At 43.8% G+C, this 24,688-nt stretch overlaps 1 protein-coding gene across 1 annotated transcript in view; it reads right to left on the bottom strand.

Annotated features, from left to right (window-relative positions):
* LOC137638786 (rab3 GTPase-activating protein non-catalytic subunit-like) overlaps positions 1-24,688 on the bottom strand; it is a 157,921-nt gene that overhangs the window by 105,019 nt on the left and 28,214 nt on the right. The window contains exons 5-6 of the mRNA XM_068371154.1: positions 16,102-16,225; positions 1,337-1,541 (exon numbers count right to left, since the gene is read on the bottom strand). Coding sequence (XP_068227255.1) covers positions 1,337-1,541; positions 16,102-16,225 — 329 coding nt within the window. The remainder of the gene's footprint in view (positions 1-1,336; positions 1,542-16,101; positions 16,226-24,688) is intronic.

Consider the following 24,688-nt stretch of genomic DNA (forward strand, 5'->3'; position numbering starts at 1 on the left):
AGAACAACGTTACCCGCTTGAACGAAACGTTTTTTTTTTTTTCTCCTCTCTCTCCCTCCGTCTCTATCTCTCTCTTTCTCTCTAGATTTCGCACCTGAGAGAAGAGCCCAATTATATATCGTCAAAACATGATATATGCTAAAGGAAAAAACTGAAAGGTTTTCCAAATAAAAAGTTCCTTTAATTTAGAATTAAAACCATTAAAGCTAAGAAAGAATGAACGAAACGCTAGAATCGGTTTACTCTTACTGCAAAGTGAAACCGTGAAAAACTCTCTCTCTATCGTAACGATAGAGCGCATGTTGAACGTCCTGAACGTCAACAACTGCGTAGACTAAAAAACTAAACGTTAGTTCATCTTTGAAAACAGTACGAGACTATCAAAGAAATTCTTTCATAAAACATTAAATTTAAAAAGTTATAAATTCTTTAAAGGTTAAATACGATATAACGGGCTCAACGTTGATTAACTTCGGTTCCAAGTTAGGACCGCCTACTATTAGGAAAGGTCGCATATAAACAAAACATAAAAATTTATTTTTATATGTTTATAATAAAAGGAAAGTTAATCGAAGAGGCCTAATAAAGGTGGAGAGATATAAAATATAGATCTATAACGTGTTAAGCAAAATTACTAAGAAACCTAAACACACTTCCGTCTAAGGGAAGGGTCGGCCATTTAAAAGTGAAAGAGAGTCCATACTCTCTTTGTCACCATAATTAAATCTATCCAAAACGAGTTCAAGTTTTGAAATGAAGATAAAACCCCTGCATAGCGAAAGCTCAAAACTGGAATAGTGTACTTCACCAAATAGTTGTGAAAACAAATCCAGTTAGTAACAGCGTATTTAGTAGGTCTTGCCAGTGGCACGACAGAGAGAAAATTGGTTCTTTGTTGACATCGAGTACTTGAGTACCTACTTGACAGATGGCGCTGTTGATGTACACCCCCACCTGTATAGCGATCGCTGGCGTATTCCGCCCGTAGGTTTTTCTGTCGGGCAGCAGAGCTGACAGCTATATGATCATCGGGTAAGTTTAATATTGAAAATTTTATAATTGGATAAATTGAAAATTTGGAGGATTCTGGCAAAATATCTTTTAAGGATTTGTTTCAACAATTTGATGCATGTATACAGACTGAATACAGTGCATCTGCATCTACTACTGTAATGCAGTACAGTACTGTACTCGCATTTCTATATTACTGTACAGGTATGAAACAGGAACATTCATCTATTACAGATATGAAACAGAAACATTCATCTATTACACACATGAAACAGGAACATTCATCCATTACAGGCATGAAATGCAAGAAAATTAAGTGAAATACCTTTGGCTACCTGGTTTCTACAGCCTCGCAGGGTTTGGAAAAGGGAAAACCCGTCTATTGTGGTAATGGAGCGAGGGTAAAGAATAACAAGTTCCTCACTCATATCTTGTACCAGAGTTGCAGCGCTACCGCTGGGCAGAGTGCGACACTTTAAACTTAAAACGGCACCTTCTTCAAAGAGCTGAGAGAGCAGAACCAAGCCATTCTGGGAAATGGAAAAAAGGCTAAATAATATAAATAGATTTCTACGAAAACTATACAATACAATTTACATGTTAGGTAAAACAAATCGATTAGCTGCTGACTTACTGCACAATCCAGAACTGATGTACTGTGTCATGTAAAAAGGAATTTTATTAAAGCAGTATGTCTCATGGATAAAAGCTATTACTCAATAAAGGCCTTTCCTTCCAGTCACAGCACATTAGATACATTTCAAAATTTTCATAAGATTTAATATGACAAATTTGGAATTTGTATTTCTCCTAACTACATATACAAACCTGAGTTCTTTACATAGGAATATGACTTCAGCAAAGCTGATACACTGCTGTTAAAACCTTTAATGAGGTGTCAACAACCATACATAGGTTGTTACAAGTCAATAGCAGGGAAGTAACTCCCCCACTGGCTCACTACAACTCTACTTTGATATCAGATGGGGCTTCCGGAGGTAGGTGATGGCAGGCAAAATTTTTGTAAAGAACTCAGGTTTGTACACTTAGGAAAAATACAAATCATTTCCAAATTTGTCATTTGTTCCGACACGAATACACTCTTGTTCTTCACATAGGAGACTCATCCTATGGTGGTTGAAAGTCCCCTTTCCAGATGTCTAGAAAACCTTACCAGGGATTTTTATTGTCCTCTAATTGTTCAGTGGCTACTTTCTTCTTGGTAAGGGTAGAAGAGACTCTGTAACTATGGTAAGCAGCTCTTCTAGGAGAAGGACACTCCAAAATCAAACCATTGTTCTCTAGTCTTGAGTAGCGCCATAGCCTCTGTACCATTGTCTTCCACTGTCTTGGGTTAGAGTTCTCTTGCTTGAGGGTACACTTGGGCACACTATTCAATCTACTTTCTCTTCCTCTTGTTTTGTTAAAGTTTTTATAGTTTATATAGGAAATATTTATTTTAATGATATAACTGTTCTTAAAGTATTTTATTTTTCCTTATTTCCTTTCCTCACTGGGCTACAGTGAACCCTCGCTACTTCGCGGTTCGACCATCGCGGATTCACCACTTCGCGGGTTTTTTCCATAACCCATATATATATACATATCGCGGATTTTCCGGAAATTTCGAAAATACCGCGAAATCTGAAGACCCCCAAATACGATATTTCGTTACCTGTAATTCCATTAATACTGTAATTAGTAATATCTGCTCTTACTGATTGTTCATTGCATTACATATGATATATAATTCAGCACAGAAAGAAATAAAACACGAAAAGAGAATGTGATCATACGATAATTCAGTACTGTATACAGTACGTAGTAAAATTAAATCGAACATGAAACGCAAAGCAGATGCAGTCATACCATATTAGAATGGTGTAAGGCTGCTGTTGGCTACTACTGTACTACAAATGTAATGGATGTGCTTCTTTTCCATGAATCTTTTGTATGTATACGTACGTAGTACTGCATCCAATAATATTCTTTGTTGCAAAAATCACATTTCGAATAAGCGTACAAGAGAGAGAGAGAGAGAAAGAGATAGAGAGAGAGAGAGAGAGACACATCCTACAAAAGAATAAAATAGCATACGTAAAGCTATTATTATTATTGTTATTATTATTATTATTGTTGTTGTTGTTAATAAAATTATTATTGTTATTATTATTATCATTATTATTATTATTATTATTATTACTGTATTATTATCATACGATAATTCAGTACTGTATACAGTACGTAGTAAAATTAAATCAAACATGAAACGCAAATCAGATGCAGTCATACCATATTAGAATGGTGTAAGGCTGCTGATGGCTACTACTGTACAACAAATGTAATGGATGTGCTTCTTTTCCATGAATCTTTTGTATGTATACGTACGTAGTACTGCATCCAATAATATTCTTTGTTGCAAAAATCACATTTCGAATAAGCGTACGAGAGAGAGAGAGAGAGAGAGAGACACATCCTACAAAAGAATAAAATAGCATACGTAAAGCTATTATTATTATTGTTATTATTATTATTATTGTTGTTGTTGTTAATAAAATTATTATTGTTATTATTATCATCATTATTATTATTATTACTGTATTATTATCATACGATAATTCAGTACTGTATACAGTACGTAGTAAAATTAAATCGAACATGAAACGCAAATCAGATGCAGTCATACCATATTAGAATGGTGTAAGGCTGCTGATGGCTACTACTGTACTACAAATGTAATGGATGTGCTTCTTTTCCATGAATCTTTTGTATGTATACGTACGTAGTACTGCATCCAATAATATTCTTTGTTGCAAAAATCACATTTCGAATAAGCGTATGAGAGAGAGAGAGAGAGAGAGAGAGAGAGAGAGAGAGAGAGAGAGAGAGAGAGAGAGAGACACATCCTACAAAATAATAAAATAGCATATGTAAAGCTATTATTATTATTGTTGTTATTATCATTATTATTGTTGTTGTTGTTAATAAAATTATTATTGTTATTATTATCATTATTATTATTATTATTACTGTATTATTATCATTATTTATTATTATTATTATTAATACTGTACGTACAGTATACGCGGGGTATCTTGTACTTTGAGTTGGTAACCTACGCATCATATAAGACGGGTTGTGATTGGTTCAAGCGCTGATAGATGACGAATCAGAACTCAAGTTTTGTTATCTAGCCTGTGATTGGTGTTTTGACCGCATCTCCAGCTTCCAGCCTCTGTTCGCGGCCACTTTCTCTTACGCCGTATCGCTGAGTAGACGTTCTTAAGTTTGTGAAGTTTAATCTGTGCTGTGTGCGACTGTTTTAAGTTGAACTTTTTGTTGAACTTTCTGTTAAATCCTACTGTACAATGCCTCCCAAGCGTTCTGCTTCTACTAAGGCTGGTAGTGAGCCTAAACGCCACCGAAGGATGATGACGATTGCTGAGAAGGTTACGCTTCTCGATATGTTGAAAGACGGTAGAAGCTACGCGGCCACAGCGCGCCATTTTGGAATCAACGAATCCACTGTTCGTTATATCAAGAAGGACGAGGCGAACATTAGAAAGACGGCTGCAATCACCTTTAGCAGATCAGCAAAGCGAGTCGTTATAACGCGTAATAAAACGATCGTACGCATGGAAGGTGCTTTAGCTGAGTGGATTGCCGACTGCCGGAAGAAGAACATAGCCTAGGATACGAACACCATCCGAACAAAGGCTTTGAGCTTGTATGAGAATTTTGCTGCAAAGGAACCTCAAGACGACGACGGCAACCATGCTGAAGAAGATGATGATGCAGATGAACCTCAACCAGGGACATCCACTGATTCCCAGCCTCAGAAACAACGTTTTTCCGCCAGCAAAGGATGGTTCGCGAAGTTTCAGAAACGCTTCGCCCTGAAAAGCGTTTCCCTGCATGGCGAGGCTGCCTCCGCTGACACTGCCGCTGCTGAAACTTACGTGAACCAGACGTTCAAGAATATTATCGCCGAAGGTGGATACAAGCCGGAACAAGTGTTTAATATGGATGAGACCGGCTTGTTTTGGAAGAGAATGCCGTCGCGAACTTTCCTGTTCAAAGAGGAAGCCAAAGCGTCTGGCTTTAAAGCATTCAAGGATCGCGTTATCCTCGTGATGTGTGGCAATGCTGCTGGATTTTTGCTAAAGCCGGGGCTTATTTATAAGTTGAAAAAACCTCGCGCTTTGAAAAATAAGAATAAGAATCTCCTTCCCCTGTACTGGATGCATAATCCAAAAGCATGGATTACAAAGATGCTGACCTCCAACTGGTTCCACCAGTGTTTCATCCCGCAAGTCAATGAATATCTCGTAGAGAAGGGCTTGCCATTCAAGATCCTTCTCCTTATGGATAACGCTGGTGGACACGCAACTGACCTGTCGCGTGAGGGCGTTCAGGTTGAGTTCCTGCCACCCAACACCACGTCATTAATTCAACCGATGGACCAGGGGGTTATCAGGGCGTTCAAGGCCCTCTACACGAAGAATACCTTGGCGGACCTCGTTGCGTGTGTGGATGCTGCCCAAGAGGATGAGGACGAAGATTTTAACTTGAAGGCGTACTGGCGGCAGTACACCATAGCCACGTGCCTGAAGAATATTCAGAAGGCACTTCAAGAGATGAAACCTGCAACTGTGAATGCGAGCTGGAAGAAGTTGTGGCCCGAGATTGTTTACGACGACGAGGGATTTACTCCGTCGGAAATCCAACACTCTGCAATATGCAAATCTGTGCAGTTGGCTGCCATAATTGGAGGTGACGGGTTTGGCGACATGACGACTGAAGACGTCGACGAGTTGTTGGACTGCCATTCCCAGCCGCTAACTGACGCAGACCTCGAAGACCTGACGAAATCGGCAAGCGAAGAAGAGAGTGAAACCCAGGAAGAGACCCAAGAAAATGTCGAAGAAACGGGCTTAACACTAGAACGGCTTGCCAAGGTCTGCAACCATATAAAGGAGGTGAAAGAAATGTTGCAAGAGTGGGACGAAGATATGGTTCGGTCTTTGCAATTCTCCAACAAGGTCGATGACATCATGACTCCCTACAGGATGCTCTTAGATCGAAAAAAGAAGCAGCGGCAACAACTTCCGATCACAATGTTCTTCCAGCCTCGCAAAAAAGAGCCAGTTCCTCCTGCTACTACGCCTTCGGAAGAAATTGAAGAAGTTGAAGAGGTGTCCCAGGAAAAGACACCTCCGTCTGAAGAGACGTAAAATACATCATTGGCTGCACAGTAGAAGACATCATCAGCTTCATCATCATCATTTCTACTGTGCAGCAAATTCATCGCCATCATCATTCAAGTTTTTCTTGAACTTCTTTCGTGGTGAGTACAGTAACAATCTTTATTTTTTACTTTAATATTCTAACATTTTAATATTTGTGCCTGTTTTATAGTTTAGTACTGTATGCATTAAGTTAAAGGGAAGGTTTTAAAAGTCTACATGTTGTAACCTATCTTATTTTTTTTGTTTAAAATTTACATTTACGTATGTAAAACAATCTCTCTCTCTCTCTCTCTCTCTCTCTCTCTCTCTCTCTCTCTCTCTCTCTCTCTCTCTCTCTCTCTCTCTCTCTCTCTCTCGTAAATTGTTTTCCTGCTTTGCTACGTACAATATGTACTGTACAGTACTGTATGATTTTATATAGAAACGGTGAATTATATTGTAAGGTAACATATTTTGTAAATGCTTTGTACTGTAAATACTGTACTGTATCATTATTTATCACTTTCATCATGCGCGTTAAATGCCTTCTTTGTTCTGAGCGTGGTTGTTTACTGAGCGTACAGTACTTTATGACGCCGTCGTTTCAGGCGGCGTCATAAAGAAAAACATTTCATTTGGAAGTCCTAAGAAAAATTAAGTAAAACATTGGTAATAACAAAATCAACATACTGTATAATCAATATAATCGATGCAAAAACTAACCTATACATATATGTGTACACTAAATGAGTTTGTTTCTTCATTATGATCAAAGATGAACGTAAACAAAACATTGGTTGCCATTTTTTATCGTGCTTTTTAGGTGTTTAGGAAACTCATGATATAAAATCGCCTTTAATATTTATGCCTGTTTTAGTTTAGGGTGCTGTAGTACATGCATTAAGTGTTCTGTACATTAAAGGGTAGTTTGTTAACAGTACTACGTACAAGGGAAGGTTTTAAAAGTCTGAATATACATGTTAAATAAATAGGTAAATATGATGTCACTACTTCGCGGATTTTCACCTATCACGGCCGGGTCTGGAACCTATCTACCGCGATAAACGAGGGTTCACTGTATTTTCCCTGTTGGGGCCCCCTGGGCTTTTAGCATCCTGCTTTTCCCACTAGGGTTATAGCTTAGCAATTAATAATAATAATAATAATAATCGAGCATGATGATGCCTAAGGAGTGAGAATTATGACACCTTCTTAACCAGTGGCTCAACAGCCCATGCAGTAGCGGTAAGCGAGTGTAAGAACGCGTGACTATGTCTCAGGCAAATTATGCGCACAGGTTTGCAAGTTTACATGCTGTGGTTTACCTAGACACACCATACTCCCCCTCGTAAGGAGTGTGGGACGTAATGTTTAAAATACATACATGGGGCTACATATAGTCAATGAAACAAGCTGAAAGGGTGTTAGGTACTGTGAACCCAGAAAACAGAATATGAAGAAAAAAAAGTCAGTCATTCTTTTACATCCATCCCAGACTAAAACCGTAACCTCTGTCCTTGATCGACGGCTAAAAAGTCCTGTGAGAGGAGCTAAGGTAGCTAGACCATTTGCTGAATAGCTACCACAGGGCCTAGAGAGAACATGTCTAGGAACCTGTGTGTCATGTTTTGTAGATAATGGGTTGAGAGGGCATTTGATGCTTCCAAAGGCCAGCTTGTAAAACCTGCATCATAGAAAGGATCTTCCTGTGAGCTCTGGAATGTGTCCCACTTTGAGAGGAAGTTGAAGGTTTGAAACACTGTCAGATACTTCTCTGGCTTACACAGAGATCGTGTTCTTAGTCATCCTCTTAACTCTCGTCATCGACAGAGGGATGTTACTCCTTTGACGAGCTATGCGTGTACCTGAGCAATGCCTTGGCGCCCTCAATGAACACACAATAACCGATCAGGAAGATCGGTTCCTTCCTTAAGATTCCAAATCTGAAAAGATGTGAAATGGTACCAGGTATCGACGTGTTTTGAGTCTTAGCCATAACATCTGGTGTTAAAAGGAATGAAAAACTTAAGTCTCTATCTTCTTGACTAAGCAACATCGTAGGAGGAACCATAGATCTAACTAGCCTTCCTGATTGACGTCAGAGCGAGAACAAGGACTGCTTCCCACATAAGCTATGGTCCATCACCAAGGACAGTGGCTCATATGAAGCCTCCTCTACTGAATGTAGAACTTCATTCACCTTCCAGAGGGAAGATCTCCCTTTCGCCCAAGGGCAGACCTATTTTTAACTTTGAGTCAGGACAGATGGCTTTACTGAAGAGGAAAACATAAACTCCTTTCAGTCTCAAAACCTATCTCCAAGCCAAGCTATAGCCTTTCACTGCTGATATTGAGCAGAGTTTTACCTCTTGGAGAACAGTAAAATAGACTATCAGGGATATAGAGGCTTCATAGGGAAAGACCCCTTCCAATGATACCAACCACAACAAGGCCCACTTTGCTTGATGAACTGAGGAGGATGACCCCGTGAAGTATCCAGATATCAGTTTAAAGAAACCCTCTCTGTAAGAGATGATGCTGGATAGCCTCCAAGTGTGAAGACAGAGGGACTCCACTGAACTGTACAAGATCTAGGCATGTGATCGTTGTAACTGGTAGGCAAGGGGATGCAACTCCCTCAGAAATCTGGACAGTGGCAGTGGAAGGACAGTGTATCACTCTACTTGCAGCCACAGTGGAGCAATGAGCCATATAGAGGTTGTGAGTCAATCTGACCCTGTTGAGAACCATCCTTGATAGGCAAAATGGGGAAAAGGCGTAGAGGCGTAGACCTCAAGAATGTCCCAAGGATGTCAGGATACCAGGAATTTCCAGTTGAGGAACAACACAAAAGGTCTACTGTTGATGAACCCCCAAAAGCCATGAAGTGTTTGTGTCCAATGATATAAAAAGACTTGAATCCAGAATATCTGAGGCCAACGTGCTCAGATTATCTAACAGGATGTTCTCCTTGCCCAAAATGAAAGACTGACGGGGAGATTGTGTTGCTCTCTATCCAAAGAAGGATCTCTACTGCTAGCAAGCAAAGCTGACATGAAACAGTATTTCCTTGTTTCAGATACTACCTTACGATGACACAACCTTACTCAATTTTTTTTAATGAAGCACATTTGCACTGACTCGCAGCGGTGCCCGTTTAGTTCGGAAAAGTCTCCTGCTACCTGATTGGTTAGAATTATCTTGTCCAACTAATCAGCGATCAGGAAACTTTTCCGAACTAAAAGGGCACCCCTGCGAGTCGGTGCAAATTTGCCTCACTAAAAAAAATTGACTATAGTAGTTCGAGAGGAGTGGTTGAGAATGATGGAAGGCGAGAAAAAGGTCACCTAAACTCTAGCATGTTCATGTGACAATTCCCATCTACATCAGACCACTGACCTGACACTCCTTGTTGGAGCCGGTGGGGTTCCCCAACCTTGATGCGCCTATGAACAACATAAGTACTGGAGAGGAAAACAGAAAGTCTGCACCCCTGCGGAGGTTGGTGTCAGAAAGTCACCCCTCAGGATCTGTCTTTGATCTCCTCTATCGGAACATCATTCCAGGAGGGTCCTTGTTTTTTTAATAGAAGGCCTTGCAAGGCCCCTGTGTGGACCACATCCGAAGTTGACTGGGATTAGGGGCTCCAGGGAGGCTAGGTGTCTCAACAGTCCTTGCCACTGATGGGCTTGCTAAGAAAACTGTCATGAAATGCGAGAGTTAGGTCTTGCAACCTCACAAAGCAGTCCTTAAACAGGGACACTTTCCCTTGGACTGTCTAAATTCAAGCCGAGGTATACCAAAATCTGTTTGGGGCCTAAGCAGAAACCAAGGAGAAGATCCTTGTGAACACCTGTGGGAATGTTGATGACCCATGCCACAATACCCTAAACTGGTATACCTTGTTCGCTACCATGAAATGAAGGTACTCTTGGAGGCACGATAGACTGGGATCTGGAAGTATACCTCCATGAGGTGTATTGTAACCATGAAGCGTAACAATCTGATTGCTTATCTGATCATGTTGTGGTCTCCATTTCAACTGCAGTCTTAAGACTGGTCTCTAGCTTCCAGACACCTCAATAAGAAGAAATCGAGTATAGAAGCTTGGGGATCCGTGACTAACACTTGCAGGGTGGTCCTCTCTACCATGGTCAGCCCCTCTGTCCAAAGGGCTATGACCTTCCACTTGCTGTTAGCTTGCGAGTGGAATGCGAGCCTTGCGTTAAAGGAGCACTCGTGCTACCCCCTTTGGCAAGACAAACTCAGCTGATCATAGGCGAGTGAGAGCTATGGGTGGGTTGTGCTGATTGCGCGACCAGAAGCCTGCATTGTGCACTCTACCTCTCCGGGTAGAGCAGGCTCAACAGTGTGTGAGTGAGTGAGAGGCTAAAGTGGCCAAGTTGAGCGCACAAGCAGGTTTCACACTGCGCTCTCAACCCAGCTAGGCAAATGTGATGGCACTCACACCTGGGATGCTTGCAAGTCTCTCGAGACCACAGTGGAGCAGACCTGCCTGTGAAAGTGGTCAAGCCTGCTACTTTGCACTCAGAGGCATGTGAGCAAGCTCCATTCCTAGTTCCAAGCTCCAAAGCATGACTCCCCCTCCTCTTCAATTCAAAATATAGGTATCCTCCCACATATTACATCATAGGAGGAAACCATTTCTCTGAAAATTGTGGAACACTATGGCCTTCTGAATGCCACCCCTCTTCAGGGAATATGCTAAGCTTATAAGTTTTGTTACAATTTCCACCCAGGATCAGCATCTGACCTTAAACTGTACCGAGCTAACCGAGCATGACCGGTTTGTTTGTGCATATCCCTAATATCTGTCTGAAGCCTATACGATACTAGAAGGAGGGACAACAGATTAGGGGTTTCCAAATCAACCGGTTAAGGGCGATATGGCAAAGGTATGGAGAGCACCAGCAAGTGACAGCTCTGAGATGAATGTCTAAGTGTAACTACTAAATCGGCACCATAATTGTTACAGTCCTTGGGAAGTAAATGCTCTAGTTTGTATTGCATAGGATCCAATTACCTTTTACCCACTAACTAACCCACTTCTTTACTTTAGGCTCAGAAGAAATAAAAGGGTTTAGAAGTGTTACTCCCCTGGGCAGACAGGTGAGAGGGTGTACAACCTATCGAGTAGTTGAAAGGTATGCGACCGATTGTGAACAGGTGAGCGAGTGATCAGTTACAAACAACCACTTCAGCAACTGAGACTTGCAATCATTTAATGTCATACCACTCTCTTACAAAAAATGTGAAAACCCTTACTAGTACATCTACTATAGCTTTAACAAGAGAGAGAACTTTAGAAATGGAGCTACTGAATAGAGAGAAATTGCAAAATAGATCAGTGGGAACCTTTAAAAAATGTTTGCATTGTCAGCTTGCATGGAAATGTTCCAAAAATTTTTGCATCGTCAGTCTACATGGAAACGTTCTAAAGCTGCTTGCATAGGGATGTCGTTCTGTTTTCCCGCAAAAAGCGGAATGGAACCAAGATGATCATAGCCGTGGACTGTAGAAGGGGAACCACAATAGTGTTCAAACCTTTGTATTGTAGTGTTCTTTGTCCTCAGTGAAGTGGCTAACTCTATCTCTTCCAATAGAAAAGATGGTAGGAGTATCTATTGAAACTCCTATCAACCTGTCATTAAAGACTACTTGTCTCCTTTCTTCCGATCATCCTCAGCTGACTGACTCCTTTAATGAGGCATACAAAATCTAAATGTATATAATTGCTCGTACAAGAAGCCTCTATGCATAAAGCTTTCAATAAATCTAAATGATAGGGAAAACAGTTCAAAGCTCACGGTCCCAGGGTGAGACTGATCTGTTGCCATGCGTATGCTTGGCAAACTCATTATTACTGTACTGTATTAGGAATGAGATGCATCTTGATGTGTTTCTTTACTCTAGGAAGGCAAGTGCTTTGCACAAGCATGCCTAAGTTCTTGTTTTTCTATTATTATTATTAATATTATTACTTCCAAAGCTAAAACCCTAGTTGGAAAAACAGGATGCTATAAGGCCAAATGCTTTAACAGGGAAAATAGCCCAGTGAGGAAAGGAAATAAGGAAAAACTACGAGAGAAGTTTAAGAACAATAACAACATCAAAATAAATCTTTCATATACAAACTATAAAACCTTGAAAATAACAAGAGGATAAAAACTTTAAAATAACACAAGGAAGAGAAACAAGATAGAATAGTGTGCCTGAGTGTACCCTCAAGCAAGAGATCTCTAACCCAAGACAGTGGAACACTATGGTACAGAGGCTATGGCACTACCCAAGACTAAGAACAATGGTTTGATTTTGGAGTGTCCTTCTCCTAGAAGAGCCGCTTACCATAGCTAAAGAGTTTCTTCTACCCTTAAAAAGAGGAAAGTAGCCACTGAACAATTACAGTTCAGTAGTTAACCTCATGGGAGAAGAAGAATTGTCTGATAATTTCAGTGTTAAGTGTATTAGGAAAGAGAAGATTGTGTATAGAATAGACTAGACTATTCTGTGGATGTTTTGGAAAAGATGAAATGAGTCGTAACCAAAGAGAGGGATCTAATGTAGTACTGTCTGGCCAGTCAAAGAACCCAATAACTGTCTAGCGGTAGTATCTCAACGGGTGGCTGGTGCCTTGGCCAATCTACTACTTTTGGCCAGGGTAGAATGCCCAATATAGAATGCACGATTGTAATCGTGCTATCATGAAAAGAAGAAATACTGCCATTCAAAAGTAATTTATATTTCCCTAAAAAGCATCTGAATTCTGACTCCCTGAGTCAAGTCCTCCTAAAATTCTCAGGAATCCTTTACAGGCATACCCAAGATTTCTAGGTGTAAGCTTACAGGAAAGAAAGAGGCGGGGGGGGGATTAATAGGAAGTCATCATATCTTCCGATAACACTCTTTTTTGCCCTGAAGAGATACTCGGGCTCTGGAAGGAATTTGCTTCCATTAACAAAGATGACACTCTCCTAATATGTGAATGCCGCATACGCATAAATGCATGCATAGCTATCGCAGCCACTAAGGTCTCTCGATGAGCTCAATAAGAAAACATACCCATCATGGTTTTAGAGTGATGTCAGTCCAGTGCCTACGCAGCGGAATAAACCACCTATTCTAGACCCTCACCTCATGCAAGTTTAGGGTCTAAAAAGGGCATTCACCAACTCAAGAGCATTTAGGTGTGTGCGAGCGCTTAGTCGAGCCAAGTGGTTGCCTTGAGCGTATGCTATTGAATGCCGGGAAAAGCTCTACGATTAACTTGAGTGAATATTGAGTGCACTGAGAGAACTCTTACTTTAAGCATGTCTTTCAGGCTAACAGGAGCGCAAGCCCCAGGTTTGTGCTCCCAGGTGAAGTGGGCTCACTGATCACAGGTGAATGAGCCTGGCTCATGTGTTCTACCCTAAAAGGTAGAGTAAGCTTAGTTGTGCAAGGGAAAGTATGAGTCATGGGGGGGTTAGCCGAGAGAGCTAGCTCATAATACTGCACTCTCAACTCAGCCAGGTGAGCTGATCAGCAATCGTACCTGAAGCGCACGCACACAATTTGAGCACTGAGTACTTGCTGTACGTGAGTGCTTTGAAAGCTTCCTTACTCCAGGGAACTCTCAAGTGAAAAGAATACTTTCACCAATAGCACATGCTAAGCATGCAGAGACAGCTTCCCAAGATCTTCAGGGAACTCCGAAGAGCTATAACGTTCTGGCATCAGAATATGTAGGTGCTTCTGAGCCTCCATGTCAGATAGACTACCAGGTTAGGACAACAGCTCGCACTTGCGACTTCATCTACCGAAAAATACACAACGGTCAGGAGGTCAAAGAGAGATCCTGGCTAAAGCATATCTCGCAAGTGAAAGGCTAGCTTCCACCTGAGTGTGTGCTAAAGGCACTGAGAAGCAGCTTGTTGAGCAAATCTCTTGCGATCTGATCACCTGATGTGATTTGATACGATCGTGAAGCAACTGGCTTTCAATAAGCAAAGCTGAAAACAATGAATCAAGAGCACTCACTAAGACATGTGTTGCTTGCATGTGTCCATCAGAAAACCCTGAAAGGTCAGTGAATAGACAAACAGAAACAGACTTCTTATGTAAAACATAGAGAAGTCTGATTCTAAGACTTCAAGGAAATCTAACTCCAAAGAGACGATGATGAGCTTTCACCCTTGGCCAACCTAAGGAGTTAAAGGAAGCATGAGAGCATTAATCAAGTTCACAACTCAATGAAAATATTCCCAAGATGCTACAGCTTTATACCGGGAACAGAGATCAAGAGCAAAGCTTAAATTTGCCCAGTTTTTAGCCAGCAGGAATAGGTGTCTTTCTCCAATAACTGCTACAATCAGGAGTGGCATTGTAGTGAGTGAGGGGGAGGCAGTGCTTCCTTACTATAAACTGCTAACAACCTACAGTATATGGTTGTTGACACTTCGTTATAAATTTTATTAGAAGTGTTCCAGTTTCACTGAAGTCCTACTATATAAAGAAAAAGGGTTTATATTTGCGTCGGAACAAAAACAAATTTAACTAATGAGTAACTCATTTTAACAATGATTTTTTGTTTGGATCTGTGGGGAAAATTTATCTATATCAACTGACCAAAAATGAGGAAAACTCTTCAATTAACTTGTATCAATAATCCATAAAAATTTCCTTTAATACTGCAAATGGCTAAGAGCTAACTTCTGATCGACATCAAATAGCATTATTTACTTAAGAAATGTTTCTGGTACTATATGCTGTAATAATATTAGCCCACAAAAAGCTTTCTCAAGATCTGCAAGTGTGTGGTATAATTTCCCCATCTTTGCATGGTACTTCAACTACAGTAGACCCATTAAGAAACAACTTGTTTGTTTTGTTGACCTTTCTGGCATGAAGTTAAATTGACAATCATCAATTTTGACTTTTTACTTTGCCTTTCTTACTACAGCTTCTCCTCTATGTTCACAACATTCTCGAGCAATCTCCTCCTGTAATTTTCACACAGCAAAGCAACCCCTTTTCCTTTATACATTACCATTGTATGACTTTTTCCTCTCCTTTGGTCCTACCCCTTCTTTAGCAGATTTTTGGGGGTTCCAGCAAGCTTATCAGTGCCACCTCTCCTGGTACTTTCAATCAGCTGCTGTGTATTGCAACGAGTTCTGAGTCTTTTCTACTTCTCGTCTTTCTCGTGTGCCCTTTTAACTTGGATATATTCTATATCGGTCTCCCTATTATGCCAAATTCCCTCAGTTCTTAGTCTTTTTATCTATTCAGGAGATTTTAAAAATGCTACCTCATTTACAAGTCAGTAGTATCTTTCTTTTCAATTTATTTCTCCCTTTCATTAGCGACTTTGTACGCAATAAAAATACCAAAACCTAATTGATACAAAATCTAACAGAATAAAACACAAAAAGTAGTTGATTTAAACCATAACCTCATGAGGAAATATATGACAATGAAAGACAATATAACAAAGGGCACAGAAGTTGACTCCAATAACCTATATTAGTTGCTAAATTGAAAACAAGGTAACAAAAGTTTGAGTCTACATAACAGGGAAGTTGCTCTTCAGGTAATTTCAACTTATAGTTTCACAACTTGCCAGAGTTGGTAACAAGGTTGTTTGAACTCAAAAAAAGACTACTAATGACAATTAGCAAAGAAAACTATTTGTAAGATAGAGAAAGGTTTCCTCCTTTAGGCATTTTTCAATGCTTAATGTGATTTATGATTGACATAACTAAACAGACTCCTTTTACAATGAAGTCCTCATTTGAAAGCTAGAATATAGATATTTTGCAATGAATATATTAATTACAACAGACTGTAACCACTTCTAACTTACTTCTGTATACATTGCAACATGACCAGATGTAAAACCCACAATGATGCATGTCCAATCTGGTCCTCCAGTACTGCTTTGCTTTTGTGATAGTAATGGAAGACACAATATCGCACTGATCTCGTCACTGGAAGAATGACATATATGAATGGATATACTGTATTACAACACAGTTAAGAAACAATCTTTCAGTACATATGAGTTTATCCTCTTAATTCTTTTGGAGGGGCTGAAAATACTAAAGGAAAAAAAACATTCATAAGTCACATTCCGTCATTTAAACATATACCCAATAAAGTAATCAAATATTGTACTACAGTACAAAAGATCCAAACTTAGGCTTGTCAACAAAAAGTAAAATAAAACTAGTTTCTTTTTTATTTATACTAGTCAACCCCCTTGTTACACGGTGTCTTACTAAATAGCAATTATTTACAAATCTACCCTCATATTTGCTTCTGAGTTCACTAGATGCAGGTGGTTAGTGAATGTATATATGACTATTGGTTAAGTGTTGAAATAATAATTTCCTTAAAAAACAAACTTGCTTAATTTCAATTATCTTACCAATAATCAAATGCCAGGTACCACATTTAGTTGGATGGATGTATAATGATAATGCCAGAGGAATAGTGAAATTTACCTCAATAGAAATATGGAACAATAAAGTGAAATTAAATTTACTTGAATACTTCTTGCCTGTGATTCTATCTTGTTGTTTTTACAAGTTGCTGTTCTGAGGATGATGACAGCCTTGGTGTTTTTCATCTCGGTGAGAGTGGTAATAGAAAAAAACTAAGAAAATGCTTCCTATAAAAAGATCTAATAGGGGTAATTATTTGTGTCTTGGAGTTGCCATAAAATGAGCGACAGGTTAACAAAAATAACTAAAAAACAATTAAAATTATAAAGGTACATCTGTAATACACAAAGGTGCCCTTCTACATTCACCTAAACTCAATACCAGATAATCAAACGGAGGATATATAGGTAAAAGTCCCCATAGGTTCAAGCTAACACATGACCTATAACAAATAAATTAAAGAGTCAGATTTGTTGAACTTAAAACTTTTATGACTAATATATTCTTCAAAAATTGAGGGACACCCCCCATTCACATGCTCTTACTTATGACAAAAGTAAAACAGTTCCATTTAAATGCCATCAGCTTCTAGTATTTATCTCCTTAACAAAAAAAAAAAGATAGCATTCTTAGACATGGGGATTGCTCTACAGTATTTCCAATTGAACAGAAGAGATTCATAACTATGTCTTTGGAGGTTAGAGATTTTGTAAGATAGGCTTTTAAGGCCCTAATTGGACGAAGTGTCATTGGGTCATTACATCTGAATCCTTATCAACAAAGAGGTCAAGAGAAGGTAAAAACACACGCCTATTAAGACCATTCGTTTTGTAGTCACTTTTTGACCTAAATTATAATAAAAATGAAAGGCTTGCTACATTAGCAATGAAACCCACATTTTATAACAATGCTTGAACCCCTCTTACCTTCAAGGCCATGGAATTACAAGAAATGACAAATTCGAAGATAATTTGTATTTTTCCTAATCATACAAACCTAAGCTATTTACATTGGGTTTACCTTTTAGCGTAGCTGAAATGGCGAGCCATTAGAATTTAACAAGGGTGTATTACCCCCGCGCTAGTTAGCGGGGGGGTAGGGGAGTGGTAGCTAGCTACCCTAGGAGGATTAATACTACTGGAGATGCCCTGACTCAGAATTCTTTCCTGAACCCGTGAGGGCAGGGTTTGGCCAGATTCACCCCTTCAAACTGTCAAATCTCGATCCCAAGTTAATCCTCCGACAGCGTACTGGTACTTAGTCTGTTTTACCCAGACTTTTGTTTATAGCCGATAACTATTTTCTTGTGCTATTTTATTAGCGATGGTCCCTTCCTGTGATGCTTTATCAAAAAAAAATAAATAATGTTAAACTTGTTGCTCAACTTATTAGTGAATCAGTTACAAACTCCTTGGAATAATGAACTACAGTAAAGTCGTTGACCTTTATAGCCGTCTATGGATGACATTGAACACAGCTTGTGATGATCTCACAACTCTTGTTACTGATTTTTGCCTAAAGGCAGGCAACTGATTTTTTTCGTACAACCTAGAGCAGCACAGGAAGGAGCCATCGCTAATGAAAGCACAATAAGGGTTACCGTCTCTAAACAAAGGTCTAAATAGAACTGACTACAAATTCCAATACAGTGACAGAGATTAACTTGAAGGATCAAGAACTGACAGTTCGAAGGGTAAAAACCTGGCTTCCCTTAATCCGGGTCAGGGCATCTCCAGTTATTTTTCCTCCAAGTAGCTACCCCTCCCCCCCTCACACACCGGTGAATTGCTTCACTTTCACTTAGAGGTAGGACTTGTCTTGGGGGACAGGGCTGGCGGGCAAATATATGTAAATAGCTAAGGTTTGTATGGTTAGGAAAAATACAAATTATCTTCGAATTTGTCATTTGTTCCGTAACCGAAATACAAACCACGCTATTTACATTGGGTGACTTACCCCTTAGGAAGGGTGGAGTCCCCAGCCATACTGGCTTTGGCTTTACCCGGGGACTCAGAATCCGAGTGAGTCGCACTCGAGAAAAGGAGTCCCTGCACCTCACAAGTTCCTTGCTCCGCAAGGAACTGTGTGGCCTACATAAGCTTGTGTGTCCTAGGTAGTTGACCTGGAGTTCCAGAAGGAACTCTGGGTTAGGATGTTCCCAATACCACCTCATCAGGGTATGGGGGACGCGACAGTATTGACTCAATACTCGGAACACAAGGAAGCATGGTTTACCTGCAGAGGTTTGAGGTCAGCTATGCAGAGACCAGGATGCTGCTTCCCAGTAGAGGGGATGATGAAGAAAGAAGTAAGGGCCAGACATACTTCTTTCGTTCATGCAGACTAAAACCTGATAACAATGCCCTCAACCTTCTGCTACCTGTCCAAAAAGGAGCTTGAGGTTAGACCAGCTGTTGTGTAGCCACCACAGAGCGATAGAAACGTATCGATACTCCTGTGGGTCACGTCCTGCAGGAAGCGGGCTGCGAAGGTCATTAGACGCTTCCAGACTCCAGCTTGTAGCACCTGCGTCACAGAGTAGTATTACTCGAAGGCGAGGGACGTTGCGATGTATCCGACATCGTGCTGTATGGCGACGTGACGGGGGAGGGCCTGGATTCAGGTCGAGATGAATGTCCTTGAGTCCGAGCTGAAGAGGTATACTGGTGACTCTCCCCCGTGTCCTTCTTGTGCTCCCAACCCAGCTGCACGTGAGGACAAACTGCAGCCGTTCCCAAAGATAACCCCTCGATTCCTTTACTGGCAAGAAGGAGAAGGTTTGGGTCATCTGATACAGAATGGTGACTCGAAATCTTGAAGGAATTGGACCGAAGGGCCGGGACCCCAAGATTCTGAGTCTAGCCAACAACTCAGGAGCGAACCTGAATGTTGCCTTCCCCCATTCCTTAGAAAGGGCGGAGTCGTACGAGACCAAGAAGATTGCTTACACACTGGCCGCGGCCAGAGTGAGCAGGAGCCCCAAGACGGAATACGATCAGAGGCCTGACGTAAAGGGTCTTGAGAAGATCTCTTAAGGGACTAAAAAGTCCGAACCATGCTCCATGTTGGAGGTCTAACTCCGACTTGGGCAGGGACGTTCGCAGCTTATGAGCGAGGAAAGGTCCAGCGGGAAGGAAAAAGTTATTCCTTTCAGCCTGAAGGTCAGGGAAAGGCTGAGCGACAGGCTTCATTGCCTAGAGCGGGAAGGAGTTTCCTCCCGCCGAAAAGCAATAAGTTCGTTATTGCTGGAGAAGAGGCCTCAAGGGAAGAGGTATATCTCCCACGACACCAACCACAGAAGACTCTCCACTTCGCCTGGTAGACCCCTGCAGATGACGCGACGTCCGCCCCGCGACTGTAGCGGGTTGTCTCTTCTTGAGGAGGAGGCGTAGTGTCTCCAGGCATGAAGCCGAAGCGACGCCCCGGCTCGTGAAAGATGTTGCAGTGTGGTTGTTTGAGTAGTCTGTGCCGTGGGAGAAGCTCTCCCGGGAGTTCCGTCAGGGGAAGCAGAGGGTCCAGAAACCGTTCTGCGTATAGACCCAGTGGAGCTCTCAGGGCCATTGAAAGGTTGACAGACAACCTGGTCTTGTTGAGACCCATTCTCAACAGACAACAAAGGAGGGAAGACGCAGGCGTCGATGTTGTCCCACCATCACCGGAATGCATCTTGCCAAAGAGTCTTGGGGTCTGAGACTGGGGGGAAGAACAGCGGAAGCTTGAGGTTCCAAGCTGTCGCAATCAGGTCCCCCAGGCCAGGACTTGCTGGTTACTAAAGGCCAAAGACCCCCAGGTACAAACTCTCTACGAGGCTCTGCTCAGATAGTCGAAGAGAACATTCCTCTGCCCGGAATGAGCGAGCCGATGGTGGTATTGAGAGGATCTCAAATCATCTCAGTATCTCTACTGCAAGATGCGAAGGTATGAAAATGCGTCCCTTGCTGGTTGGAACACGCCAGTACCATAAAGTCGTCGCGCACGGAGCGACTCTGCAGAAGCTGTAGGATCTGTAGAGGGGCCAGACTACGGCCCCTAAGCCTGCCTGAATGATGGAGAGGTATCCTTCAGGTCCTGACCATAGGCCTGAACCGGAACATGCCCCCCCCCCTTTCTTTGACGAGTCCGAGAACAGCATAAAAAATGTGGGGAAAGGACAAGAATATACACTCCCATCAAGAGGTTCCATAGGTCAACACCCATTGCAGGTCTAATCGTTCCGCTGGGCCCAGAAAGTCCGGTTAATCGTTGCTTTGAAAACCACCGGAACTTGGGCCGCCCCACAGGGAACTTATCCTGAGGCGACCGTTCGGAACTTTAGACGGGTCAATGAGGAAAAGAGACCTAGGAAACGTTCCAAGGTAGGGCTGAAAGCTCTGCTTGACTGAGAACAGGTACTGCGACTCTCCTCAGCCTTGCCACAGTCAACTGAAGAGAAGGCTCGGAGGAGGCGGCAACAGAATCTGGCGTCCCCAGGCGGTCACGCATCCAAGTACCGACCAGACCCGACGTTGCTTAACCTCGCTGGACGGACGAGAAGCGTGGTTTCCAACGTGGTAAGGCCGTTGACTCAATATCATGGCTAGATACTCCAGATGTTGAGGCAGAAGTAGAGAAGGCTCCTAGCAAATTACCATGAACCCCCACTCATGGTAAGGATCCGGAAGCTAGTCCCGGCGTTGAAGAAGGTTGAACCCGAGCCTACCGGAGTTGACCAGACCTCCAAAAGGCGAAGGAGGTGGAAGCCTGCTCCTGAGCGGCCATGAGGAAGGCAGGGAGAGTTCTCTGGGGAAAAACCTGCGATGCCACGGTGGGATCGCCACACTGCATCTTAAGCAGGAACACCTGTAGTCTAGGCTGAATTCCAAGACTTCCTGGAAGATGGATGGAATGGAAACTGAAAGTACCCGTCCTTCCGATTCAGGGCCTAAGGAGTCCTGTCGCCTCGTTACCAGTCTAATCGATTCTGCTGTTCCACGCTGGACGAAGTTTGTTCGACAAACTTGATGAGAGCTGAGAGGTCGACTACGGAATTCCCGTCTCAGATGCTTTCCTACGAGAAAGGATCGACTGAAGAAGCCGGGGGGTGAAGCCGTCGACGATCCTATGGAGGACATTCTCCTAAGGCATGGATCATTCTGCCCAAACGGGCAAAACTCTTGCCGACCCCATGGCATAGAGGTTCAGTGACACTGAATTCGCTGACAGAGACGGCAGGCGCGATATCCTTGGCTGATCACGGAGATCGTGCAGGAATCGGCATCGGGAAGCTGTTATCCGGATGAGTAACCTTAGGCATCCTCCCAGCATGAGACCTGCAAGGGGGGGTTGCCAATCCTAGAGTTCGTGAACTCTGCCGCTCCCCCTAGGATGATGCCCCCCCCGGGAGAGCCTCCCGTGCTACCTGTTCCTGACAGGAGGGGACTGCTGTTGGACACCTTGTCTTAGTTGTCGTAGCCGGTCCAACAACTTAGGCCGACGAGGCTGAAAGAAAGAGGCGCTGGAGCCCTGCCGGGTCTGGAAGAAAGCACCTTGGAGGAGTGAAAACGTAAGTCGACTTCCTCCGCACAACCGCTGTCTATGTCTCTGTCCTTGGGCACAAACAAGCCCTTCCCAAGGATGGAAGGGTGTCTGAGATTGTCGACATCCACGGATAAGACACCCGAGAGGAAGCCCTGGGTCATTGCGTCCAGATGGTCCAACATCTAGCTTGCCCGCAAGTTCGAAACTTGACGAAGAAAAGCCAAGGTGCTTGAGCCCGAGAGGAGGAAAGTACCCATGATCTTCCTGGAGCTTCCTTGTACAAAACCTCGGGTTGCAACCGAGGAGGGAAAGGACCTGGTAAGCCCCTTCCATGAGATGGAGAAGAGGAAGGGGTAAACCAGTCACCCCTTGGCCGATGGAGAAATCTCGAACGGAAAGCTCCCTGGCAAAACCCCTCCAAGGAATGACGGGGAAGGGTTACCCAGGTTCTGGAAAGAAGAATGTTGCTCAGACCTCCCTGAAGATTCTTCCTGCTCTTGCAAGTGCCATGGTCTCGTTTACGGGGTGAGGCCGTGTTCTGGAAATACGCTCCAGAAGACTCGCCAGGTTGGCCATGTTGCAAAACCCCAACGGGAATCGCGGTCACAATCGCCCTGGCACTCGCGCGATGGTAAATCAATGGTTTGCGCGTGGCCGAACGTGGAAGCGCCCATGCGCGGGCATGCAGGAACGCAAACGAAAGTGCGCGAAGGAGCGCAGGAGGGCGAGCGTGGTAGGAAGGGCGAGAGCTGGAGGTCGGCGAGCGATGACCCGTAGGCGAGCAATGGATACTGCAGGAATCAAGCCGACGTTCGCGCGACGAAACACCGTCGGTCCGCGCGACGGAACACTGTCGGTCCGCGCGACGGAACACCGTCGGTCATTGCGTCCAGATGGTCCAACATCTAGCTTGCCCGCAAGTTCGAAACTTAACGAAGAAAAGCCAAGGTGCTTGAGCCCGAGAGGAGGAAAGTACCCATGATCTTCCTGGAGCTTCCTTGTACAAAACCTCGGGTTGCAACCGAGGAGGGAAAGGACCTGGTAAGCCCCTTCCATGAGATGGAGAAGAGGAAGGGGTAAACCAGTCACCCCTTGGCCGATGGAGAAATCTCGAACGGAAAGCTCCCTGGCAAAACCCCTCCAAGGAATGACGGGGAAGGGCTACCCAGGTTCTGGAAAGAAGAATGTTGCTCAGACCTCCCTGAAGATTCTTCCTGCTCTTGCAAGTGCCATGGTCTCGTTTACGGGGTGAGGCCGTGTTCTGGAAATACGCTCCAGAAGACTCGCCAGGTTGGCCATGTTGCAAAACCCCAACGGGAATCGCGGTCGCAATCGCCCTGGCACTCGCGCGATGGTAAATCAATGGTTTGCGCGTGGCCGAACGTGGAAGCGCCCATGCGCGGGCATGCAGGAACGCAAACGAAAGTGCGCGAAGGAGCGCAGAAGGAGGGCGAGCGTGGTAGGAAGGGCGAGAGCTGGAGGTCGGCGAGCGATGACCCGTAGGCGAGCAATGGATACTGCAGGAATCAAGCCGACGTTCGCGCGACGGAACACCGTCGGTCCGCGCGACGGAGCACCGTCGGTCCGCGCGACGGAGCACCGTCGGTCCGCGCGACGGAGCACCGTCGGTCCGCGCGACGGAGCACCGTCGGTCCGCGCGACGGAGCACCGTCGGTCCGCGCGACGGAGCACCGTCGGTCCGCGCGACGGAGCACCGTCGGTCCGCGCGACGGAGCACCGTCGGTCCGCGCGACGGAGCACCGTCGGTCCGCGCGACGGAGCACCGTCGGTCCGCGCAACGGAACACCGTCGGTTCGCGCGCGGGCGAACATTGGAGCGCATGTGCGCGGTCGCGCATGAGCATAGGAGCACGGGCACGTGGGCACGCGGGTGAGCGCATGCGGTCGGGAGACCGATGGCGCGTAGGCGGGCGATGGCGTGTTGAGGAGCGATGGCGCGTTGACGAGCGATGGCGCGTTCTGGCGAGCAATGGCCCGTAGGCGAGTGACGGCGCGTTGGCAAGCGATGGCGCGTCGGCAAGCGACGGCGCGATGGCAAGCGGTGATGCGTTTACAAAACGCTAGCACGCAGGCGAAGAATCGCGCGGGCGCGTAGGCGATCGCCAACGCGTAAGAGACTAGGGATGGTTAGAGCGCATCGCACTAACAGAAGGCGCGCACGTGCATCAGGAAGGTGAGCGCTGAAGCAAGCTGTTAATCAGGCGATCCTAGACGGTCAGAAAAACCGTTGGCGCCCATAGGTGCGTGGCAGAAAAGGGCGCACAGATGTGCGCTGGTGTTTGAAGAAAGCTGGCGCACAGAAGGACAGAAGTAAAGGTGAGCGCTGGCGAGCAGGAGGAAGATCTACGGCAAGACTCAGCTACCGGAGATCGTGGTCCACAGCAGGCGAGCGCTAGATCGCTACTGATGGTGTCCAGGGGAACTGACACGCGTGCAGATCGATGGCGATCGTTGACGCGTAGGAGATTGC

This window comes from Palaemon carinicauda, chromosome 3 (assembly GCF_036898095.1).
Source record: "Palaemon carinicauda isolate YSFRI2023 chromosome 3, ASM3689809v2, whole genome shotgun sequence".
In the NCBI taxonomy this organism is placed as follows: domain Eukaryota; kingdom Metazoa; phylum Arthropoda; class Malacostraca; order Decapoda; family Palaemonidae; genus Palaemon; species Palaemon carinicauda.